General features: G+C 47.0%; 1 protein-coding gene across 1 annotated transcript in view; it reads left to right on the top strand.

The window, feature by feature from the left end:
- Positions 1 to 13,008, top strand: part of CD58 (CD58 molecule) — a 42,588-nt gene extending 29,580 nt beyond the window's left edge. The window contains exons 4-6 of the mRNA XM_055312598.1: positions 2,031 to 2,105; positions 4,734 to 4,770; positions 9,329 to 13,008. Of these exons, the coding sequence (XP_055168573.1) occupies positions 2,031 to 2,105; positions 4,734 to 4,770; positions 9,329 to 9,338 (122 nt within the window). The 3' untranslated portion in view covers positions 9,339 to 13,008. The remainder of the gene's footprint in view (positions 1 to 2,030; positions 2,106 to 4,733; positions 4,771 to 9,328) is intronic.
- Positions 13,009 to 17,295: the final 4,287 nt, after the last annotated feature.

Here is a 17,295-nt window from a genome sequence, read left to right as displayed (position 1 = left end):
CAACCCTTCTTCCAGCTCGGTGCCCGACACTTAGTCACGTGGTCAAACCTGGCTGCAAGAAAGGCCGAGGAATGAATCTTTTAGTTGAGTGATAGTGTGCCCAGCTGAAAATCTGAATTGTGCTACTAAAGAGGGACGAATGGATAAGGGGCGGGACAAGGGGGTAACTAGCAGTTTCTGGCCAGGGGCCTCTCAGATCAGACAGGTGTGTGACCTCCTGTTGGTTCTAACCCACCTGTATTCCTAATAAGAGGAAAGGGTGTGTGTTCACATTCTCATGCTCATGGATTCATTCTCTTTGCCTCTCCCACCCACCTTCTCTTTCATTCCGGTGCTTGACTTAGCGACCCCACCCCCGGCCCCCCAGCAGTGCATTGTGATCATTTTGCCATATGCTTAAGTATCCCGCCTTTGGATTTTTAGTAGCTGGATAGAGTCCACCTTGTGAATGTGTCATACTTTTCCATTGAAGACATTTAGGTTGTTTTGTCTTCTTGATGTTGTCAGGAAAGCTGCAATAAATATCTCTGTGCCGTTTTTTTTGTTTTGTTTTGTTTTGTTTTGTTTTTGTTTTTGTTTTTTTTTTGTTTTTGTTTTTTTGGTTTTTTTTGGAAGGGCACGTCACTGATCGTTTCTGTAGGTTAACATCTTAGAAGTAGACTTGCAGGGCCAAAGGATCTTAGGAGAGACATCAGTAGTATCTACTCAGTAGGTTGATGGTGATAGCGAATAGCTGTTCCCAAGGATATTAACTCAGTTAATGCTCACAACTGCCCAATGACATAAGCATATTGATCCGTCCCGTTTACAGTTACCCCTTGAGGAAGCCGAGACACCGAGAGGTTAAAGCACTCTCTCAGTGTTGTAATGGTTCAGTGAGACTGTGCGCATATCACTTAGCACGGTGTCTAGCTGCTTTAGGACGAACAATTTTACTAAGGGCTTGTCATACACAACGGCCAAATTGCCCTACCAAATGCATGCTGCTAAGTTAAGCTGCCATAAGCAGTGTGGGCTAGCTGAAAACAACACTCTTACTGTAATATTTGCATCTTCTAAGAAATAACACTGGGCTTGCTATGGGTCAGCCTTGTGCAAGTAAGTTTATAAATACAGTTGATTCTCTTTATTTGGAGTAGTTGTGTGTCATAAAGTCACTGTGAACACAGAATTAGTGAATACTGGGATGCCTGGGTGGCTCAGCAGTTGAGCGCTTGCCTTCGGCCCAAGACATGATCCTGGAGTCCTGGGATCAAGTCTCACATTGGGCTCCCTGCATGGAGCCTGCTTCTCCCTCTGCCTATGTCTCTGCCTCTCTCTCTGTGTCTCTCATGAATAAATAAATAAATATTAAAAAAAAAGAATTGATGAATACTGAATATTGCTTCTGGGAAATGCAGAGTTAGGTTCCTGCAAGCTTCTGATCACACGTTTTTGGGCAAGAAATCAATAAATGACCTTGTTTTGTGTGTGTTTCTATTTAAAGACCCCTGACAATTTATGTATTATTAATGCATTAACATTAGACTCACAGCCCTCAGCACCATGACTTACGCCTAGATGAAGAATATCTAACGCACATATTTTTTTTGTAAGGTCCATCCCAGCCTTCTTGCACTTAGGAATGCTAGACAGCACTTTAACACTATGTTTGGGGCTGTTTTAGACAGTGAAATAGCCATCAGAACGCACAAAAGTGTGGAAAATGTGGCACTACACAGACTAGGAATAGGACACACGTTTCCATTGGAGGAGAGGATACAAGAAGGTAGAGCATTGCCTAGTTTGATCTCCTCTGGGGACTTGCACACCTGGAAATCAGATTTTCCACCATCCCGCTGCATGTGTCCTCCAGGGACCATGAAAGTGCTATGATTATTGGCGTGGGGTTGACATGTACATTTTAATAAGTAGGTGTATTGCAGATATAGAATCTGCAAATAAGGAGAATCAACTGAATCTCATTTTGATCAGTCCAGCTAATTGTATTTCTTTCTTACTGTCTTCTTTTTTTCTTTTCTTTTTCCCAGGGAATTCAAGGAACAGATGGGTTATACTAGGAGTATTCATATTTGTAATAATAGTTACAGTTCTGCTTATAAAAGGTAAGTATACTTTCTTTTTTAAAAAAATAAGTTTCAAAGTTGAATTAATTTTTCAAAGGCCAGGAAATTAATAGTTTGGAGACAAAGTCTGAAATTTTAGGTGTTTTGAAAGAAACCAAGCCTTTTGTTTTTTTTTTTTGTGTGTGTGTGTGTTGCTTATAGTCCAAGGTTGCTGGGGTGCCAGGTTTGCCAAGATTTTGCATGACCTTAAAGTGGAAGGAGCCCTCAGGACATGGAACACAACTGGATGTCCCATGGCTTCCTTCTATTTGTGGTCTGCTTCAACATTTATTACATCTCTGGACTCCAAACTCAATTTTCCAAAGGACCCCTTGCTCTTGGCTGCCACGGCCATCCTTTCCATATCTTCTGGCCCAGAAGGAGGTTCTGGAGAGGAGGCAGCTGTTAATGGGTTTGGTGACTTGGAGTGGGTAATAATGACCCAGTATTATCTGCACTGCCTTCCTGAGCCATCCTTGGTCCCCTAGAGATGCAGGCCAGACTGGAAGGCAAGCCATGTGCCCTGAGGTCTGGCGATCTGTTCCCCTCCTATTCTTTCCTGGTGACAAGAAGCCCCTCCTCAAGTCCCAGAGGACACAGACCAGGCTGTAAATGTGAGGACTAGATGTTCTTGCAGCCTGGACGCTCTCCATATCAGCTTCCTCCAGAGGGCTATTTGCAGGACTGATGTGTCACTCCCACAGGGAATGCTGAAGAGGAAGCTTTTAGGCACGTGATAGCATGTAGGACCCATGTCATCTCACACCCATGTCTTGGGCCACGTTTACCAATTAGACCTGCACTGTTCAGTACCATAGACACTGGCCATGCATCATAGTTTATTTTTTTTAAGATTTTATTTATTTATTCATGAGAGACAGAGAGAGAGAGAGAGAACCAGAGACACAGGCAGAGAAAGAAGCAGGCTCCATGAAGGAAGCCCGATGTGGGACTCGATCCCGGGTCTCCAGGATCACGCCCAGGGCTAAAGGCGGTTCTAAACTGCTGAGCCACCCGGGCTGCCCCGCATCATAGTTTAAATATAAAATTCAATTAATTGAATTTAACTTAAAATTTCTTTCTTCATTTGCATTATCCACATATCAAGTGCTCGGTAGCCACACAGAGCTAGTGGCTACCATAACGGGAGAAGCCAGATAGAGAATTCCATCATCGCAGAAAGTTCAATTGGTCAGTGCTGTCCTAGACTTCTGGTGGCCCTTTGCCACTAGAATGTGGTGCCCCAGGCATCACATGTTTCCATGTTATAGGTTGCAAATACCACAAAGATCCCTAGGTGATAGATTATGAGTCAGCTGACTCTCCTCTAAATACAATATAAAAATCAGCTGAAGAAAGTTTTGAGGCTTCATTACTAATGAGTAAAATACTTGGGGAGCTCAAATGTCCTTGTAAATAAATATTTTTAAGCCCCAGACAGCAGCATCATTGTTAATCATCATCTCCTGAACAGATTGGTCTCCAGAAACCAAAATCATTTTCCACTCATGGTGGTTGTGGGTGTATCACCAGAATACCTGAACCAAAGAAAGATGGTACTGAGTGCACACATAATTCCAAAAAAGTTGGCTGATTTAACTAAAAAAGAAAAAAAAAGTCCATTCAATGGAGAGAAAATGACTCCCATGATCAGTACAGGTAGCACTGTATAACCTAAAAAAAAAGGTGTCTTGAAAAAATCCTTACATGAGCGGCTTAAAGCCATAAATTGGGAAGAAGTGAGGCATTCAGGGTGGAGCTTTCTGAGGGGGTCAGTGAAACATAATCAGCTCCAGCGTCAGCTGGGGTCTCCAGACACTGGTGCAAGTTCCGCCAATCCTGTGGCGTAGGCCGCTGGACGGCTAATGTGGCTCCAGACGAGGGCCCTTGCCTGTGATGGGAAGAAACTGATGTGTATGCATGTGGAAGCCATATCTTACTGTTCAAAACCACGTTGACCAAAATGGTAGCCATGAGTCACATGCAGCTGTTGAACCCTTGATACATGGGAGTTCAAACTGAGATGGGCCGTAGATCTAGAAGACGCACTGGGTTTACAAGACTCAGTATTAAAGATGGACTGCAAAGTATCTCATTAGTTCTATTTATCTTGATTCCATGTTAAAATAAGAGTGCTTTGGATATGTGGGGCTACTGAATAAGGTATTTTGAACGTTATCAAGATTTCAAAATGCAAAATGAAAATGAATCTTCAAAATGAAAAAAAATTTGAAAATGAATTCCACCCAGTTCTTTTTTACTCTGTAATGTGACCACTGAAATTTTAAAATTACCTGTGTGGCTCACATAATCCTGGGGCAGCGCTGGCCCACATCATCCTAGGCTGCCCTTCCTTTTTAGCCTTCTGCATGAGCTGCTGTAGACATACCCATTCTCTTAACAGTGTTCGGTTTTGTTTCTATCACCTAATGACCAGTGTTGGGACACCTCTTTGGACCGCCTCTGTAGTTAGCTTGAGTGAAGCATTTAGGAGAACAGGAGACCCCCTTGATGGGGCTGTGGTTTAGAGTGCTCCAGATTCAGGTCTCTCTCAAGCAGTTAGTAAATAATAGATTTTAGCTTTGCTTTTCAGTCCTTTAACTGTGATGAAAATTTCTTTGTTTGCAGTTTATCTGAAATGTGGCAGAGAAACAGTCACAGCCAGGTAAGTACCCTGCAGACCGTGTGGCAGGTAAATTTTGTATCATGCAGCAGAACCAGAAGAGCCCTGATGTGGAGTGCCTACCCCTTGGGGACCACATTCTATGTATTGGTCACTTGTCTTGAATGGTAACAAGTCCCATCAGCAGAGACACCCACCACTGTTTCTCAAGCACCACCTGTGTCAAGCACTGGAGGAGACACGTCCCATGTGTCACCTCCTCATACCCTCTCAGTGGGCCTCGCACAGGGGTGTCATTACCACTTGCTTTCAGACAGCGACTACGAGAAGTCAGTCCCGTTGCTAAGAAGCAGTCAAGCTGGGATTCAAATCTGGGTCTTGTGACACCAAGGGTTAGACTGTCTGCCCCCTCCCATCCCCAGAGAACTGGATTAAGGATTGGGAGCCAGGGTCAGAGCTGAGCCTGTATCACAAACAAAAGCTAGGATCTAGACATGGTTAACAGTAAAAGTGCTTACTCAACTGCCATAAGGAGGCTCCAGAAGGACCCCTGTCCCCCGCCAAGTCCTCAGCAGTCAGGAGGCAGGGGCCCAGGAGCTGGGCTTTAGGGGATGATGGAGAAGAGAAGAGGCTCAGGGTTATATAGGGCACATAGGGAGTGACAATGTCGGTGAATAGAGGAAGCTGGGGCTGGGCTGGCAGGTTGGGCCAAGCCAAGATATTGAGAAAAAGTTGCCAAGAGATTTGTGTCATTTTTTTCCGGGGATCACTGAGGATTTCTGAGCAGAGCCATGCTTCAGACAAACCATAGGGGAATTAACAGACTAGAGGCTGCAGATAGCGACACTGGTTTGTGGCCAAATGGAATAACCCAGCCAAGCAGAGAGGGCCTGAATCAAGGTGGTCATGCCAAAGCAGCCCTGGAGGGCTAGGTGTAGGAGGAAGGGTGGTAGTCATATTCACGAACACTTCAGCTGCAGGGGGCAGGCTCCCGGGGGTGGGGGAGATCCCTGCCAGCTCATCTCTCATGGGCCTCGGATGAGTCACTTCCACTCTCTGCGCCTCAGTTCTCTTCTATGGAAAACAGGCATAATGATAGTACAGAGATCAGAGTAACCATGCAGGTAATCACAGCCTAGAAATAGCAATGTGTATCAACCAATTAATAGAAATAAAATGCAGAGAACAGTGACTGACTCAGAGGGTGCTGGATAGATGCTATCATGCTGTTATGGTATGAGTATTATTATTCAGAGAAGAAGTCGGAAGTGACAGGGATTCTGACGCTTGGTGTGCAGAAGACGACGGCACTGGCAGGCATAGCAGAGGACAGGGCTCCGGTTTGAGAAGGTTGGTGTGTGCTGTGACAGGCTGAGTCTGGGGTGCAGGCACAGTCCTGGGGTAATGATGTCCAGCACATAATTGCCAATGTAGCTGTAGGGGCTGGGGCTGGAGCTACAGATAGGGGCACATCTTCCTCAGGCCAGTAGCTGATGCCCAGAGCATCTAAGGTCATCCAGAAATACAAGGCCAAGGCCCTCTGGTGATGGGCAGAGGTGGAGGAGCTAGGGGGGACAAGGCTGGGAGGAGAGTCAGGGCCGCATGCTGCTAGAGATCCTCAGGGAGGGGCACTGGCGAGGAGAGGCTAAGGACGGGGATGGGTGGTCAAGACCCTTGGCTCTGCCGAGCAAGTTGCTGATTTTCAAGAAAGCCACTGGGGTCGGTGGTTGGAGTGGGAATGAGGAAGAACTGCAGCCCAGCAGCAGGCACCTGTGTGCAGTGGGGCCCGTGGGCTCTGAGGTTCCCCTTCTCCTCAGCTCCTGGGCAGGACACCTCTAGTTACCAGGGAAGCCGGCTATGGCAGGAACCTTGGGGCAGCTCTGTGAGCCTCCCAGTGAGGCTGTGAGAGGCTGGTGGGCCAGGAGGCCATGCAGAGGGGGCTGGAGGGGGTTTGAGCAACAGCGGGTGAGGTGAGCAAGGTGTGCCAGCAGGGAAGTGGAGAGAGAAAGAGGATGAGGGGCTGTGGTCAGATGTGGGTGTTAAGAGTTTTTCAGCAGGAAGCATGAGTGCCAGGGGAGGGCGAGATTCCAGGGAGGCCTGTGCTGAGACCCAGCTGGTTATGGTGGAGGGGTGGCTATCGGAACCACGACTGCCGACCGTGGTTCGAGGAGGGCTGTGAGCCAGGGCCACTGGGAGAGGCGATGGGGTCTCCCAGAACTCATGCTCTGTTCATTCAGCACACTTTCACGGAGGTTACTCCAGTGAGGCCAGGCACGGTGTTAGCTAATGGCTTGAGAGCATGGACCTAGGGAGGCTAGACATTGTATCGGACTCAGAGAAAGGATATGTGAGGGCTCCCAGCCTTGAGAAGCTTGTGGGCACACTGGAGAGAATGGATGAGGACACGACCAGCTCAAAGGGCTAGGCACGGAGTCATGGGCCAGAATGTGTGATGTGGACGGTCAGGGCTGGGCAACCAGCCAAGGGGAGGCCAAGACACCAGAATAAACATGAAGACTGCGAGAGAAATAGAACGTGAGCTAGATCTTCAAAGCAGGGGTAGAATGGAAAAGGCAGTCTAGCTGGGAGAGGCAGCAGAGGCAAGGACATGGAGGGGAACTAAATCCTCATGGTCTATTTGATGGAGAGATTGGCCCACGTCACATCAAGCTGAACAGGTGGCAAAAGATTGAAGTCAGGGGCCTTAAGATGAAGTGATATGGGAATAGGGAGCCGTTGTAGGTTCTTGAGCAGGAAGGTTCTGAAAAGCATGATGAGCACTGCTTCGGGGTAATGAGTCTAGGAAGGTAAAAGTGACATCTGAGGGTGACATCCTGGGGAAAGACCTGGGTAGCTTGGGGCTGGGCATAGAAGCTCACACTTCTTGGTGCATTTTTGCTTACTATTCAAATTTTGTACTTTGTGTGTTTCCTACCTACTACATAATAATTTTTAAATTTAAAGAGCCCATGTGGCTCAAGGGGAAGTTCCCTAAACTCTCTTTTTAAAGAGTTACATGTATAGTGGAGGAGTAAGGGTTGGAAGAGAAGTGGGGGAGGGGACAAGCAGAACCAGGAGCAAAAGCTAAATTGTCACATCTCTGTGAGGACAGTGTCTAAAAGAGCTAGCCCCAGTTAGCAAATACCCAAGGACAGCCAAGTAGATCTCAGCTCTCTGAGGGAAAATGGACATGGTATTATACCTCTTACCCAGACAGCTCAATGTCGGCAATTTCCAGCTGTGCTGGTAGTCTCTGTTTTCGTGTAAATGCCTGGAAAACAGGTCACAAGGTCAACCAAGTTACAAAGGGAGCAGAGAGCCCCATTCTCTGGGAAGACAGATTCGCAGTCTGCGGGGCCATGTCTGTACCTGCTGGGTGAGCTGGAGAGGCAGGCCTGATTCCTTGGCAGTCATTGTGACAGGTGTGGGTGTGGGTGAGGAGAGCCCCAGGGGCAGGAGGCTGGGAGCAACCAGGCATCTACCCCTGCACCCACTGTGCTGCTCTAAGGAGCCCTGAGCCTGCCCAGACATGTTGACAGAGTACCTCTCACTTCATCCCCCTCAAAAATTCACAGCACCCATTTCCATGTTCTGTGAGATTCCTAACAAGGAAGACTTGTAACCAGAGATCATAAAGAGTGAACACTGGAGTCTTTGGGATCTCTGGTCACCATTGGAGTATAGATATTTTGGGAACTATCTGGGTGCACCCATCCCATCTGCTCTGACCTATGAAGTCCCTACACTTGGAGGGAGGGCACTTGGAGGGAGGGCTCGAAGCAAGAACTGGAGCCTCCTTTTAAGGGGGCATGGCCAAGCAATACTGCAGCCTTGTGCTGGGGCCGTTTCTTCTGAGCTAACCTCTGAGCTAATTGGGGTGGTTCTATTATCACCACAGAAATGACTCAGGAAGAGAGGCTGAGGAATAAGAAAAACATAACCAGAGATCATAAAGGGTAAGCACTAGAGTCTTTATGATCTCTGGTCACCAGTGGAGTATAGGCATTTTGGGAACTCTAGGTTCTGAAGGCTCAGCTGTGTTCTTTGGAGATTTCCATGACACCCAAAGCCATTGTAGGTTCTTGAGGAGGAAGGTTCTTAAAAGCTAAATTGGACCAAAGGTTCTGAAAAGATAAATTGAACCAAAGCTAAATTCAACCAAAGACTGAGTTGGTTGGAGGAGATGGGGCTTAGGATGAGTGCTTAGCGCTGAAGGTAGTACGTCATGTAGACTTCTAGCCACCATCCCAGGAGGCCCTAAGACTGGTTTCCCTCCATCTCCACTCCCCAGAGCCCTTGGTTTAGTTTGGTTTTTTTTGTTTTGTTTTATTTATTTATTCATGAGAGACACAGAGAGGTAGAGACACAGGCAGAGGGAGAAGCAGGCTCCCATGTCCGGACTAGATCCCAGGACTCTGCGATCATGCCCTGAGCAGAAGGCAGACACTCAACCACTGAGCCATCCAGGCATTTTGAGCCCTTGGTTTTGATGGGTTTATGGTAAAAGGGCTACTCACATTACAGTAGGAGGGTAACTACTCTTGGTCTGCATCTTACGAGTCACTAACATGAGACCTTTTTTTTTTTTTTTTTTTAATAGCTCCAGCTGACCGGTACTACAAGATGAAATGTATAGTTACTAAGTTATTTAAATAACGGAATGGAAAGCCATCTGATTAACCATTCAAGTATTACATCATCTTCAAGGGAATTTTGGAAGTTTAATCTGAAGTGGCCCCTCATCAGAATATTCTGTTTTGGAAGCAATATCACCCAACAGCCAGCATCAGTATCTATTCTATGCCTCTTACAGTCTATGACTAGATACTATAAGTGACTTTTATCTTGAAATTTTTTACTACAAATTTTATATTGCATATAAAGTTGTAAATATATGTAACTTGGTGTAAATATGTACATAAGCAGTAGGTAGTTTGGCATTTTCTTTTCCTCTTAGTCAGAAAAATATGATCACATACCTCAGAAGGTAAAGGCTTTTTCCTAAAATCTGTCTTCCACTTCCCTTTTGTTTTAGAGGGAAAAGGTTCATTGCGGAATTGGCAGTGGAGTGAGAGAAGAGATGGGCAAGATACTTGCCATGTGCTGGGTCCGTGGCTTTTGACTGAAGGCAAGAACACATGGGTCTCTGGTTTATTTTGCTGAGACCAGGCCACCACCATCTAAACATGAGGAGGCTTGTCTCATTAAGATCTCCTAACTCACTCAGTATCTGGTGTTAGTGGTCACATGGGCAGGGAGACAGCAGAGAACTCTTAAAAACTGTGAAATCCCATATAAATGCAGAACAGCAGACTCTTGAATGAGGAAGTGGATGACCCTGGCTGGCCCTCGGGTAGCCGTCGTATATGCCAACATGCTAGGCCTTGAGCTCCTGAACTCACACCACCCCTGGAACTCCTGTCACATAAGAGTCTTCTGCCTAAAAGAGGAAACATTGCTTTTTTACACTAAGGCAAAGTGCATTGAAAGGAGCCCCATGGAACAGCTCTATCTGGGTCCCCCACAACTTTCAGCAAGAATGAGGTGGGGACCTGGGAGCCCTGAGTACTCCTAGGAGGACCCCTACTTCTCCATAGTCCTCCTACCTCTGGCCAGCAAAGCTTCCAATCAAAGTTTGTATTGGGCTGATCCTGTGAAACCCTTCATTCCAGGCCCTGTGGGGACTCCCAGCACATCCTTTACCTTCCAGTATATAGGCTTCATCGCTATATGCTCTGAAAGGCCCTTTTCAGCCCCTCCAGCAACAGCAAAATTCCTTGTGTTCTCTGCTATGCATGTTCCCTTCACCTTTCTGTACTCACTGAAACCTGACCTCCCCAAGGGTGCTGCTTCCTGAGGCCCTGTCTAGGGCCCGCAGCTTTCTCTCCTGTACCCCTGGGACACTGGGCAAGAGTGCGGGCCAGTGTCCTGCTGGCTTCTGCCTGCTTTGAGCCCATGCCTCCATCCTTATTTCCAATGGGCAAACCAACCGATCACCAGCATCAGATGTCCCCCTTTTCTCGATCTTTTTATTACTCCTTAGCCTGTGGAGATTTTAGCACTAGGTCCAGAACACTCTTTCCTAACACTCCAGCCTTCAGAAACTGAGTGTGCTTTCAGAACCTCCAAACCAGGGCCTGGGCATGGCCTGCCCCAAGCACCTTGTCCTCCTCCCTTCCCAGCAGCCACCGCCCTGGTCTTGCCCCTGACCTTCCACCACCAATGCCTGCAGCCCCTCACAGTCTCCATTACAAGCATCCCGCTCCACTCTGTCTTGTGTGTCTCTTTGTGAGGACCCCACTCCACAGACCCTGCAGCCCCACCAGGTCCTGCAAGCCAGTGACCCCACTGCCTCTCACCAGCCCACAGACACTGGGACTTCTCATTTCCTGAACCAAGCGGGGTCTCCCTGTTCATCATGAGAGGGACTCTGCTACCTTCACTCTTTCACCCTCCTGCTTGTCCTCACTTGGCCAGATCCCAACCGTGTGTGGAGTCACCTCTGCTGGTTGCCTCCTCATACCTGAGCTGCTGCACAGGCAGGACAGCACAGGGCTGAGGAGTGTCATCTTAGGGACCACAGACCCCCGAGGGGTTCCCAGTGGCTCCCAGATGGCGTTATTGCATCACCCTGGCCCGCTCACTGTCTCCTCATCTCCCTTCCTAGACTTGCAGCCCTGGGTCCTCGTGCTTGGCTACTCACCTCGCCTCCTCTGTCACCGAAAACAAAAGCATCTAGAAGAACCTCCCACCCCATGTCCACACACCCAGCAGCATTGCCAACCATGTTCTTTGCCTCCCCTCTCGTGACTGACCATGAACCTTCCATGTTCCTCCCAAAACCAGTGTCTCCCCTTGTCTTAGTCTGCTGGGGCCTCCGTGACAAACTACCATAGATGGGGTGACCTAAAAGGCAGTAACTTCTTTTCTCACAGTCCTAGGGGCTGGAAAGTCCAAGATCAAGGTGCTGGCTGCTTCAGCTCCTGGTGAGGGCTCTCTTCCCAGCTTGCAGGTGGTTGCCTTCTCACCATGTCCTCACAGCTGGGAGAAGAGTCCTGGTGTCTCCTCTTCTTCTCAGGGCAGCAGCTCTATCAGAGCAGGTTTCTACCTCTATGACCTCATTGAACCTCTGTCACCTCCTCCCAGGTCCTTTCTCCAAATAGAGTCACACTGGGGTTAGGGTCTCAACATGTGAGTCTTAGGACAAAATTTCTGCCTATAACACTGCTTATGCGCAGGATCCCACCTGCCCTCATCTACTTCAGGACATCACCTTCCTTGTCCACCTCTCTCCTGCATCATCAGCATTGACCTTTCTGCTACCTCATACAAACATACTGTCATTTCTCATATCTTCAAAAAACCAAAATCTTCTTGAATCACTTCCCTGCCTAGCTCTTGTCTCAGTTTTCTACTGTCTTTAACGGAAAAGTTTCTCAAAAGAAATGATCTGTACTTTTTTTTTTCTTAGTCCTCTCTTATTCCTTCTTGAACCTGCCTCCATCAGGCTGTCTCTCTCTCTCTCTCTCTCTCTCTCACACACACACACACACACACACACCCCACTGCTTGCAAGATTACCAGTGATACTACACACACACACACACAACACACACACACACACACTGTGGTATCTGGTGGATAGTTCTCTAGCCTCTTCTTGCCCTGCTTGTAAGCAGCATCTGACTCAGTGGAGCACCTACTACATACTGAGCACTTTGTAGGCACTAGGTTCTATGGGGTATGTGGGAGGCAAACAGATTTATGGATGCTTCTGTTGAGTGCACTCAGTCCTAAAATGGAAATATATACAAAGAACTAAGGATTATAACCATATGACCCAACTATTTTACTCCTTGCTATGTACTCAAGAGAAATAAAAACATTCCACACAAAAACTTGCATGTGAATGTTCACAGTCATGATTCACAATAGCCCAATACTGGAAAAAATCCATATGTCCATCGACTGATGAAAAGATAAATGTTGCATATCCATACGATGGGATAGTAGTCAGTATAAAAAGTATTGACGGTCTGAGGGTGACTGGGTGGCTCAATTGGTTAAGTGTCTGACTCTTGATTTCAGCTCAGGTCTTGAACTCAGGTGGTAAGTTCAAACACCACGTTGGGCTCCCTGCTGGGTATGGAGCCTACTTTAAAAAAAAAAAAAGTAATGAGGTCTGGTATGTGCTATAACATGGGTGAGTCTTGGAAACATGCTCAGTGAAAGAGGCCAATCCAAAGAGACCACCTGCTATTTAATTTCCTCCATACAAAATGTCCAGAAGAGGCACATCTATAGAGCCAAAAAGTAGATTCTTGCTGGCCTAGGGTTGGGAGAAGGATATTGGGTTAGGGGAAGGTGTGACTGCTGATGAGCATCTGGTTTCTTTTTCGGGGGATGAAAATGTCCTAATATTGTACTAATTGTGTAACTGTGAATAGACTAAAACCATCAAATTGTACACTTCAAATGAGTAGCTTGTGCTGTGTATGAATTATGTCCTAATAAAACTGTTATTGTAACAAAAAGAACTAAGGAATTAGAGGAGGGCCGGCCCTGGGAAAAGCAGCAGGCAGGGGGTTCCTCTCCCTGAAGCCGGGCTTCCTCATCAGCTGCCTCAGCCCTGGCTCCACACTGGAGGCTGATGGATGACACAGTTGACTTCCCTGCCCTCAGCACTCCGACTCCATCTCCCCCATTCCACCTGGGGCTGAGAGTTACCAGAGATCAAAGCAACTTTCTATTTGGAAGGCAGAGCAAAAAACAATAATCAAGTCTCGAACACCAGCCAGTGAGTCTAGGAAAGTGTCATGAGCCAGAGTTCAGCGTGGACATTTGAGCCAAGTCATCCCACCATGTGTCTCCTCTGGGCCACCCTCAGCCATGCTCTGTCCAGCATAGACAGCCCCTGCTCATTCGTCTTCTGCACTCCCCTTCCCTGTCCTCCTCCTGGGGTGCCCTCCTACAGAACCCGGGGAACCTCCCACCCACCCTCAGCCCTGGACTATACCCCCTACCCCCTGCCCTCGGCCTGGTCTCTGCGTGTAGCCTTGCCCACTTCTCTGCATCCCTGGTGCTCCTCCCTGGCCCTCAGGCCCCCCAGCAGCCCTCCCCGAGGGGCAGGCTGGCACTCTTGCACTCCCAGATTTGTGCATCAGGAAACCCACTTGTATAAGGTCGTACAAGGTCAGATGGTCACAAGTGGAAGAATCAGGATTCCAAATGAGGCAGCGTAGCCCCAGAGGTCTCTTCACCACCAGGCTATATGTGAGAAGATAGAGGAGTGGGGTCCTTCTTCCACATATAGTGGAGAGACCTCTGACCAGTGAACATTCACATGCAAGTTTTTGTGTGGAAATGTTTTTATTTCTCTTGGGTATATGCCAAGGTTTTATGTCTCCCCCCTCCCCCCACAATTAAGGGATCAGATGTGTCCACCAGCCAAAGCAAGCACAGCCCCAGCCACCAGGCCACTTACTGAGAGGCCTAGCAGGAGCCCAGCACCCTGCCAGGGCCTGTGTGGTCAGAGGGGGGCGTAGCCAGGGACAACGGAAGTGGAAGGAAAGTGAGCAAAGGCGTGGGTTCCCTGGGCAGCCTGTGCTCATATCTGACGTCTGGAGAGTAAGAGTCCTTCCTCTGAAGGCTCTTTCTCTTCTCCATCTCTTTTTTTTCTTCAAGATTTATTTTTCAAGAGTGTTTCCCACAAAAAGAAAACTATTGATTGAAGTGGCAGGCCTATGATCAGGGAAATACACTGAAAGCCTCCATGAGATCCCACCTCACACTGGGTAGCATGGCTAAAGGGAACAAGTCAGGACACAACAGGTGTTGGCGAGGATGTGGAGAAGGGGAGGGGGCTCTTGCACTGCTGATGGGAATGCAGCCGCTCTAGAAAACAGGGTGGAAGTTCCTCAAAAAGCTAAAAATAGAGCTATCCTATGACCCAGCAATTGCACTACTAGGTATTTACCCCAAAGGATATAAATATAGTGATTCAAAGGGGCACCTGCACCCCAATGTGTATAGCAGCAATGTCCCCAGTAGCCAAACTATGGAAAGAGCCCAGATGTCCACGAAAAAGTATATATAATAGATATCTGTATCTTGTTATAATGCAATGACGTGGATGAAACTAAGAGGGTATAATGCTAAGTGAAATAAGTCAGTCAGAGAAAGACAAATACCATATGATATCACTCACATATGGAATTTACAAAACACAACAGATGAACATAAGGGAAGGGAAGGAAAAATAAAATAAGATGAAAATTGACAGGGAGGCAAGCCATAAGAGACGTCGAACTCTCAGGAACAAACTGAGGGTCGCTGGAGGGGAGGTGCATGGGGGATGGGGTAACTGGGTGATGGGCATTAAGAAGAGCACTTGATGTGATGAGCACTGGATGCTGTATACAACCGATGAATCACTAAATTCTACCCTTGAAACTAATAAGACACTATAGGTTAACTAAATTGAATTAAAATAAAGCACTTTTTAAAGAGGAAAACAAAATAAAACAAAAAGTAGTAGACCCATGTGTGTTGATTTGGGAATCATTGAAAAGCACCCCAATCAAGGCCTCCTCCCTCACCAGCCTCCTGAAATCCCCTCGCTCGCTCCTTCCGGTACAAGCAGGTCAAGCTAGAGGCCTGTTTAAAGATGACTCATGAAACCACCTCATCAGCACACCTCTCCTGGCCAATCCACTTGAAGACTTGAGTGAAAGAAAAAAATGTGTGCCCTTGTATACACATCTGTATGTATTTCCCTAATGAGCAAGATGTTTCTAGAACATTATAGTAACAAAAAAAAAAAAAAGAAAAAAGAAAGAAAGAAAGAAAGAAAGAAAGAAAGAAAGAAAGAAAGAAAGAAAGAAAAGTAGATATAGTAAAACTCAACAGTATTTTAAGTTTAAATATTTTGTTTATACTCCAAAATAGTACTTTCCTGGCTTTAATGACAAACTCATCAGTAAGAATTTCAAAGTCTACTTCTTTGTTTATCTTATTTTCAGTGGATAACATTGCCGTGCTTAAGAATTTCTCTTGACCAGGTGGGCCGATGATGGCTACTGAGGCCTGCCCAAAGGGCTGGCTGTACCCACCCCTACCACCCCCATGCTATGCAACCCTGCTTAGGCCTTGGAGACCAACACCAGCCTGGCCCAAGCACCCAGGTTATCTCACCCCCAGGAATTAAAAACATTATCACCCCTGTTGTTCCCCAGAAAAAGAAAAGAAAAAAAAAGAATCCCTCTTAACCAGGTGATGCTCTTAACTTCCAACTGACTTTAGCTCATTCCAAAGCCTTTCAGATCCTGTGTTTAAAGTGTTGAGCTTTCGTTCTTCACGTATTTTTTTTGCATGAATTTTGATTCTTTGCCTGAATTTATTGCACTAAATGTCATTTATCTTGATTCCTGAGTTCTTTCAGCACCCCCTGAAATGTTGCACCCTTGCTGAGGACCTCACCCTCATCCCAGCCCAGCTGAGACTCCTCTGATAGCAGAAGTATCATAGGAGAAGAAAGAAAACCAACTCATTCATTCAACAATGAAGTCATGCATTCAGCCAGCCAGCCAGCCAGACAATATGTTAACTGAGTGCCTACTATGTGCCAGGCACTGTTCTGGAAACTTGAGACAGTATTAAAGGCTAAGAGAAGAATAAAATAGGAAACTGGCGGCAGGGATGGGTGAGGTGGCAGGAGGTGTCAGAAGGGGTAAGGTAGAGCTCTATGAGAGTGAGGGCCCATTGTGTCCACAGAGTAGGAAACCGTCAGCCCATAGGATGTTTTGTGTACCCTTTAAGGTGTTAATTTTTTTTTTAATTTGGATGTCTTTAGATGTACGTCGCGCTCTGTTCCACCATTGGCTCTATGCTTCCCTATTGTCTTGCACTCATTTGTTTCCTGGCTCTGTGCCCCAAGCCATGTAGACAACTGTGTGCCTTAGAGGCAACAGAGAGAGCCACAGGACAGATGGGGCAAAGGACAGCCAGCCCCCACCTGTGTGGCTGGGAAATCAGGGGTGAGTACCCTCTACCCTCACGTCTTTTATAGCGCGAAGTCACAGTCGCGGATGCCACACTGGGTGCATGAGAAGCACTGAGGTTTAAGTTTTCCACCAACAGAGAGAAATAAGAGCTGAGTCAGAAATAAGTGCAGTTATGGACACTAGGGAATGTTACATTTCTTTCATGTTTTAGTTCATGGACTAAGAATCACATCCACAAGAATAGTGTCTATTGAACCTCTTCCATGTTCCAGACACCTTCAGACTCCTAAGCCCTATGCAATCCTCACCATAGCTGCTCAAGCTAAGTGTGATTTTTCCCACTCTCGTTCTCCATTTCCCAGGTGACAGGCCGATACTCAGAGAGACGAAGTGATTGGCCCAAAGACGAGCAGTGAGCTCCTGGTGGAAGTACCCAGCTCCTATCCATCTGCTCCAAGAGTAAGTTCTTTGCTGTAAACCTTGCTGCCTATTGAAGAAATGGAATGCCTCCCCCATCCTGTTGCTGCAAATGTTATGTAAGGTGTGCACAATGAAATTGGCCTGG

This window comes from Nyctereutes procyonoides, unplaced genomic scaffold, assembly GCF_905146905.1.
Source record: "Nyctereutes procyonoides isolate TBG_1078 unplaced genomic scaffold, NYPRO_anot_genome, whole genome shotgun sequence".
NCBI lineage: Eukaryota > Metazoa > Chordata > Mammalia > Carnivora > Canidae > Nyctereutes > Nyctereutes procyonoides.
This window is presented reverse-complemented; position numbering and strand designations above follow the sequence as displayed.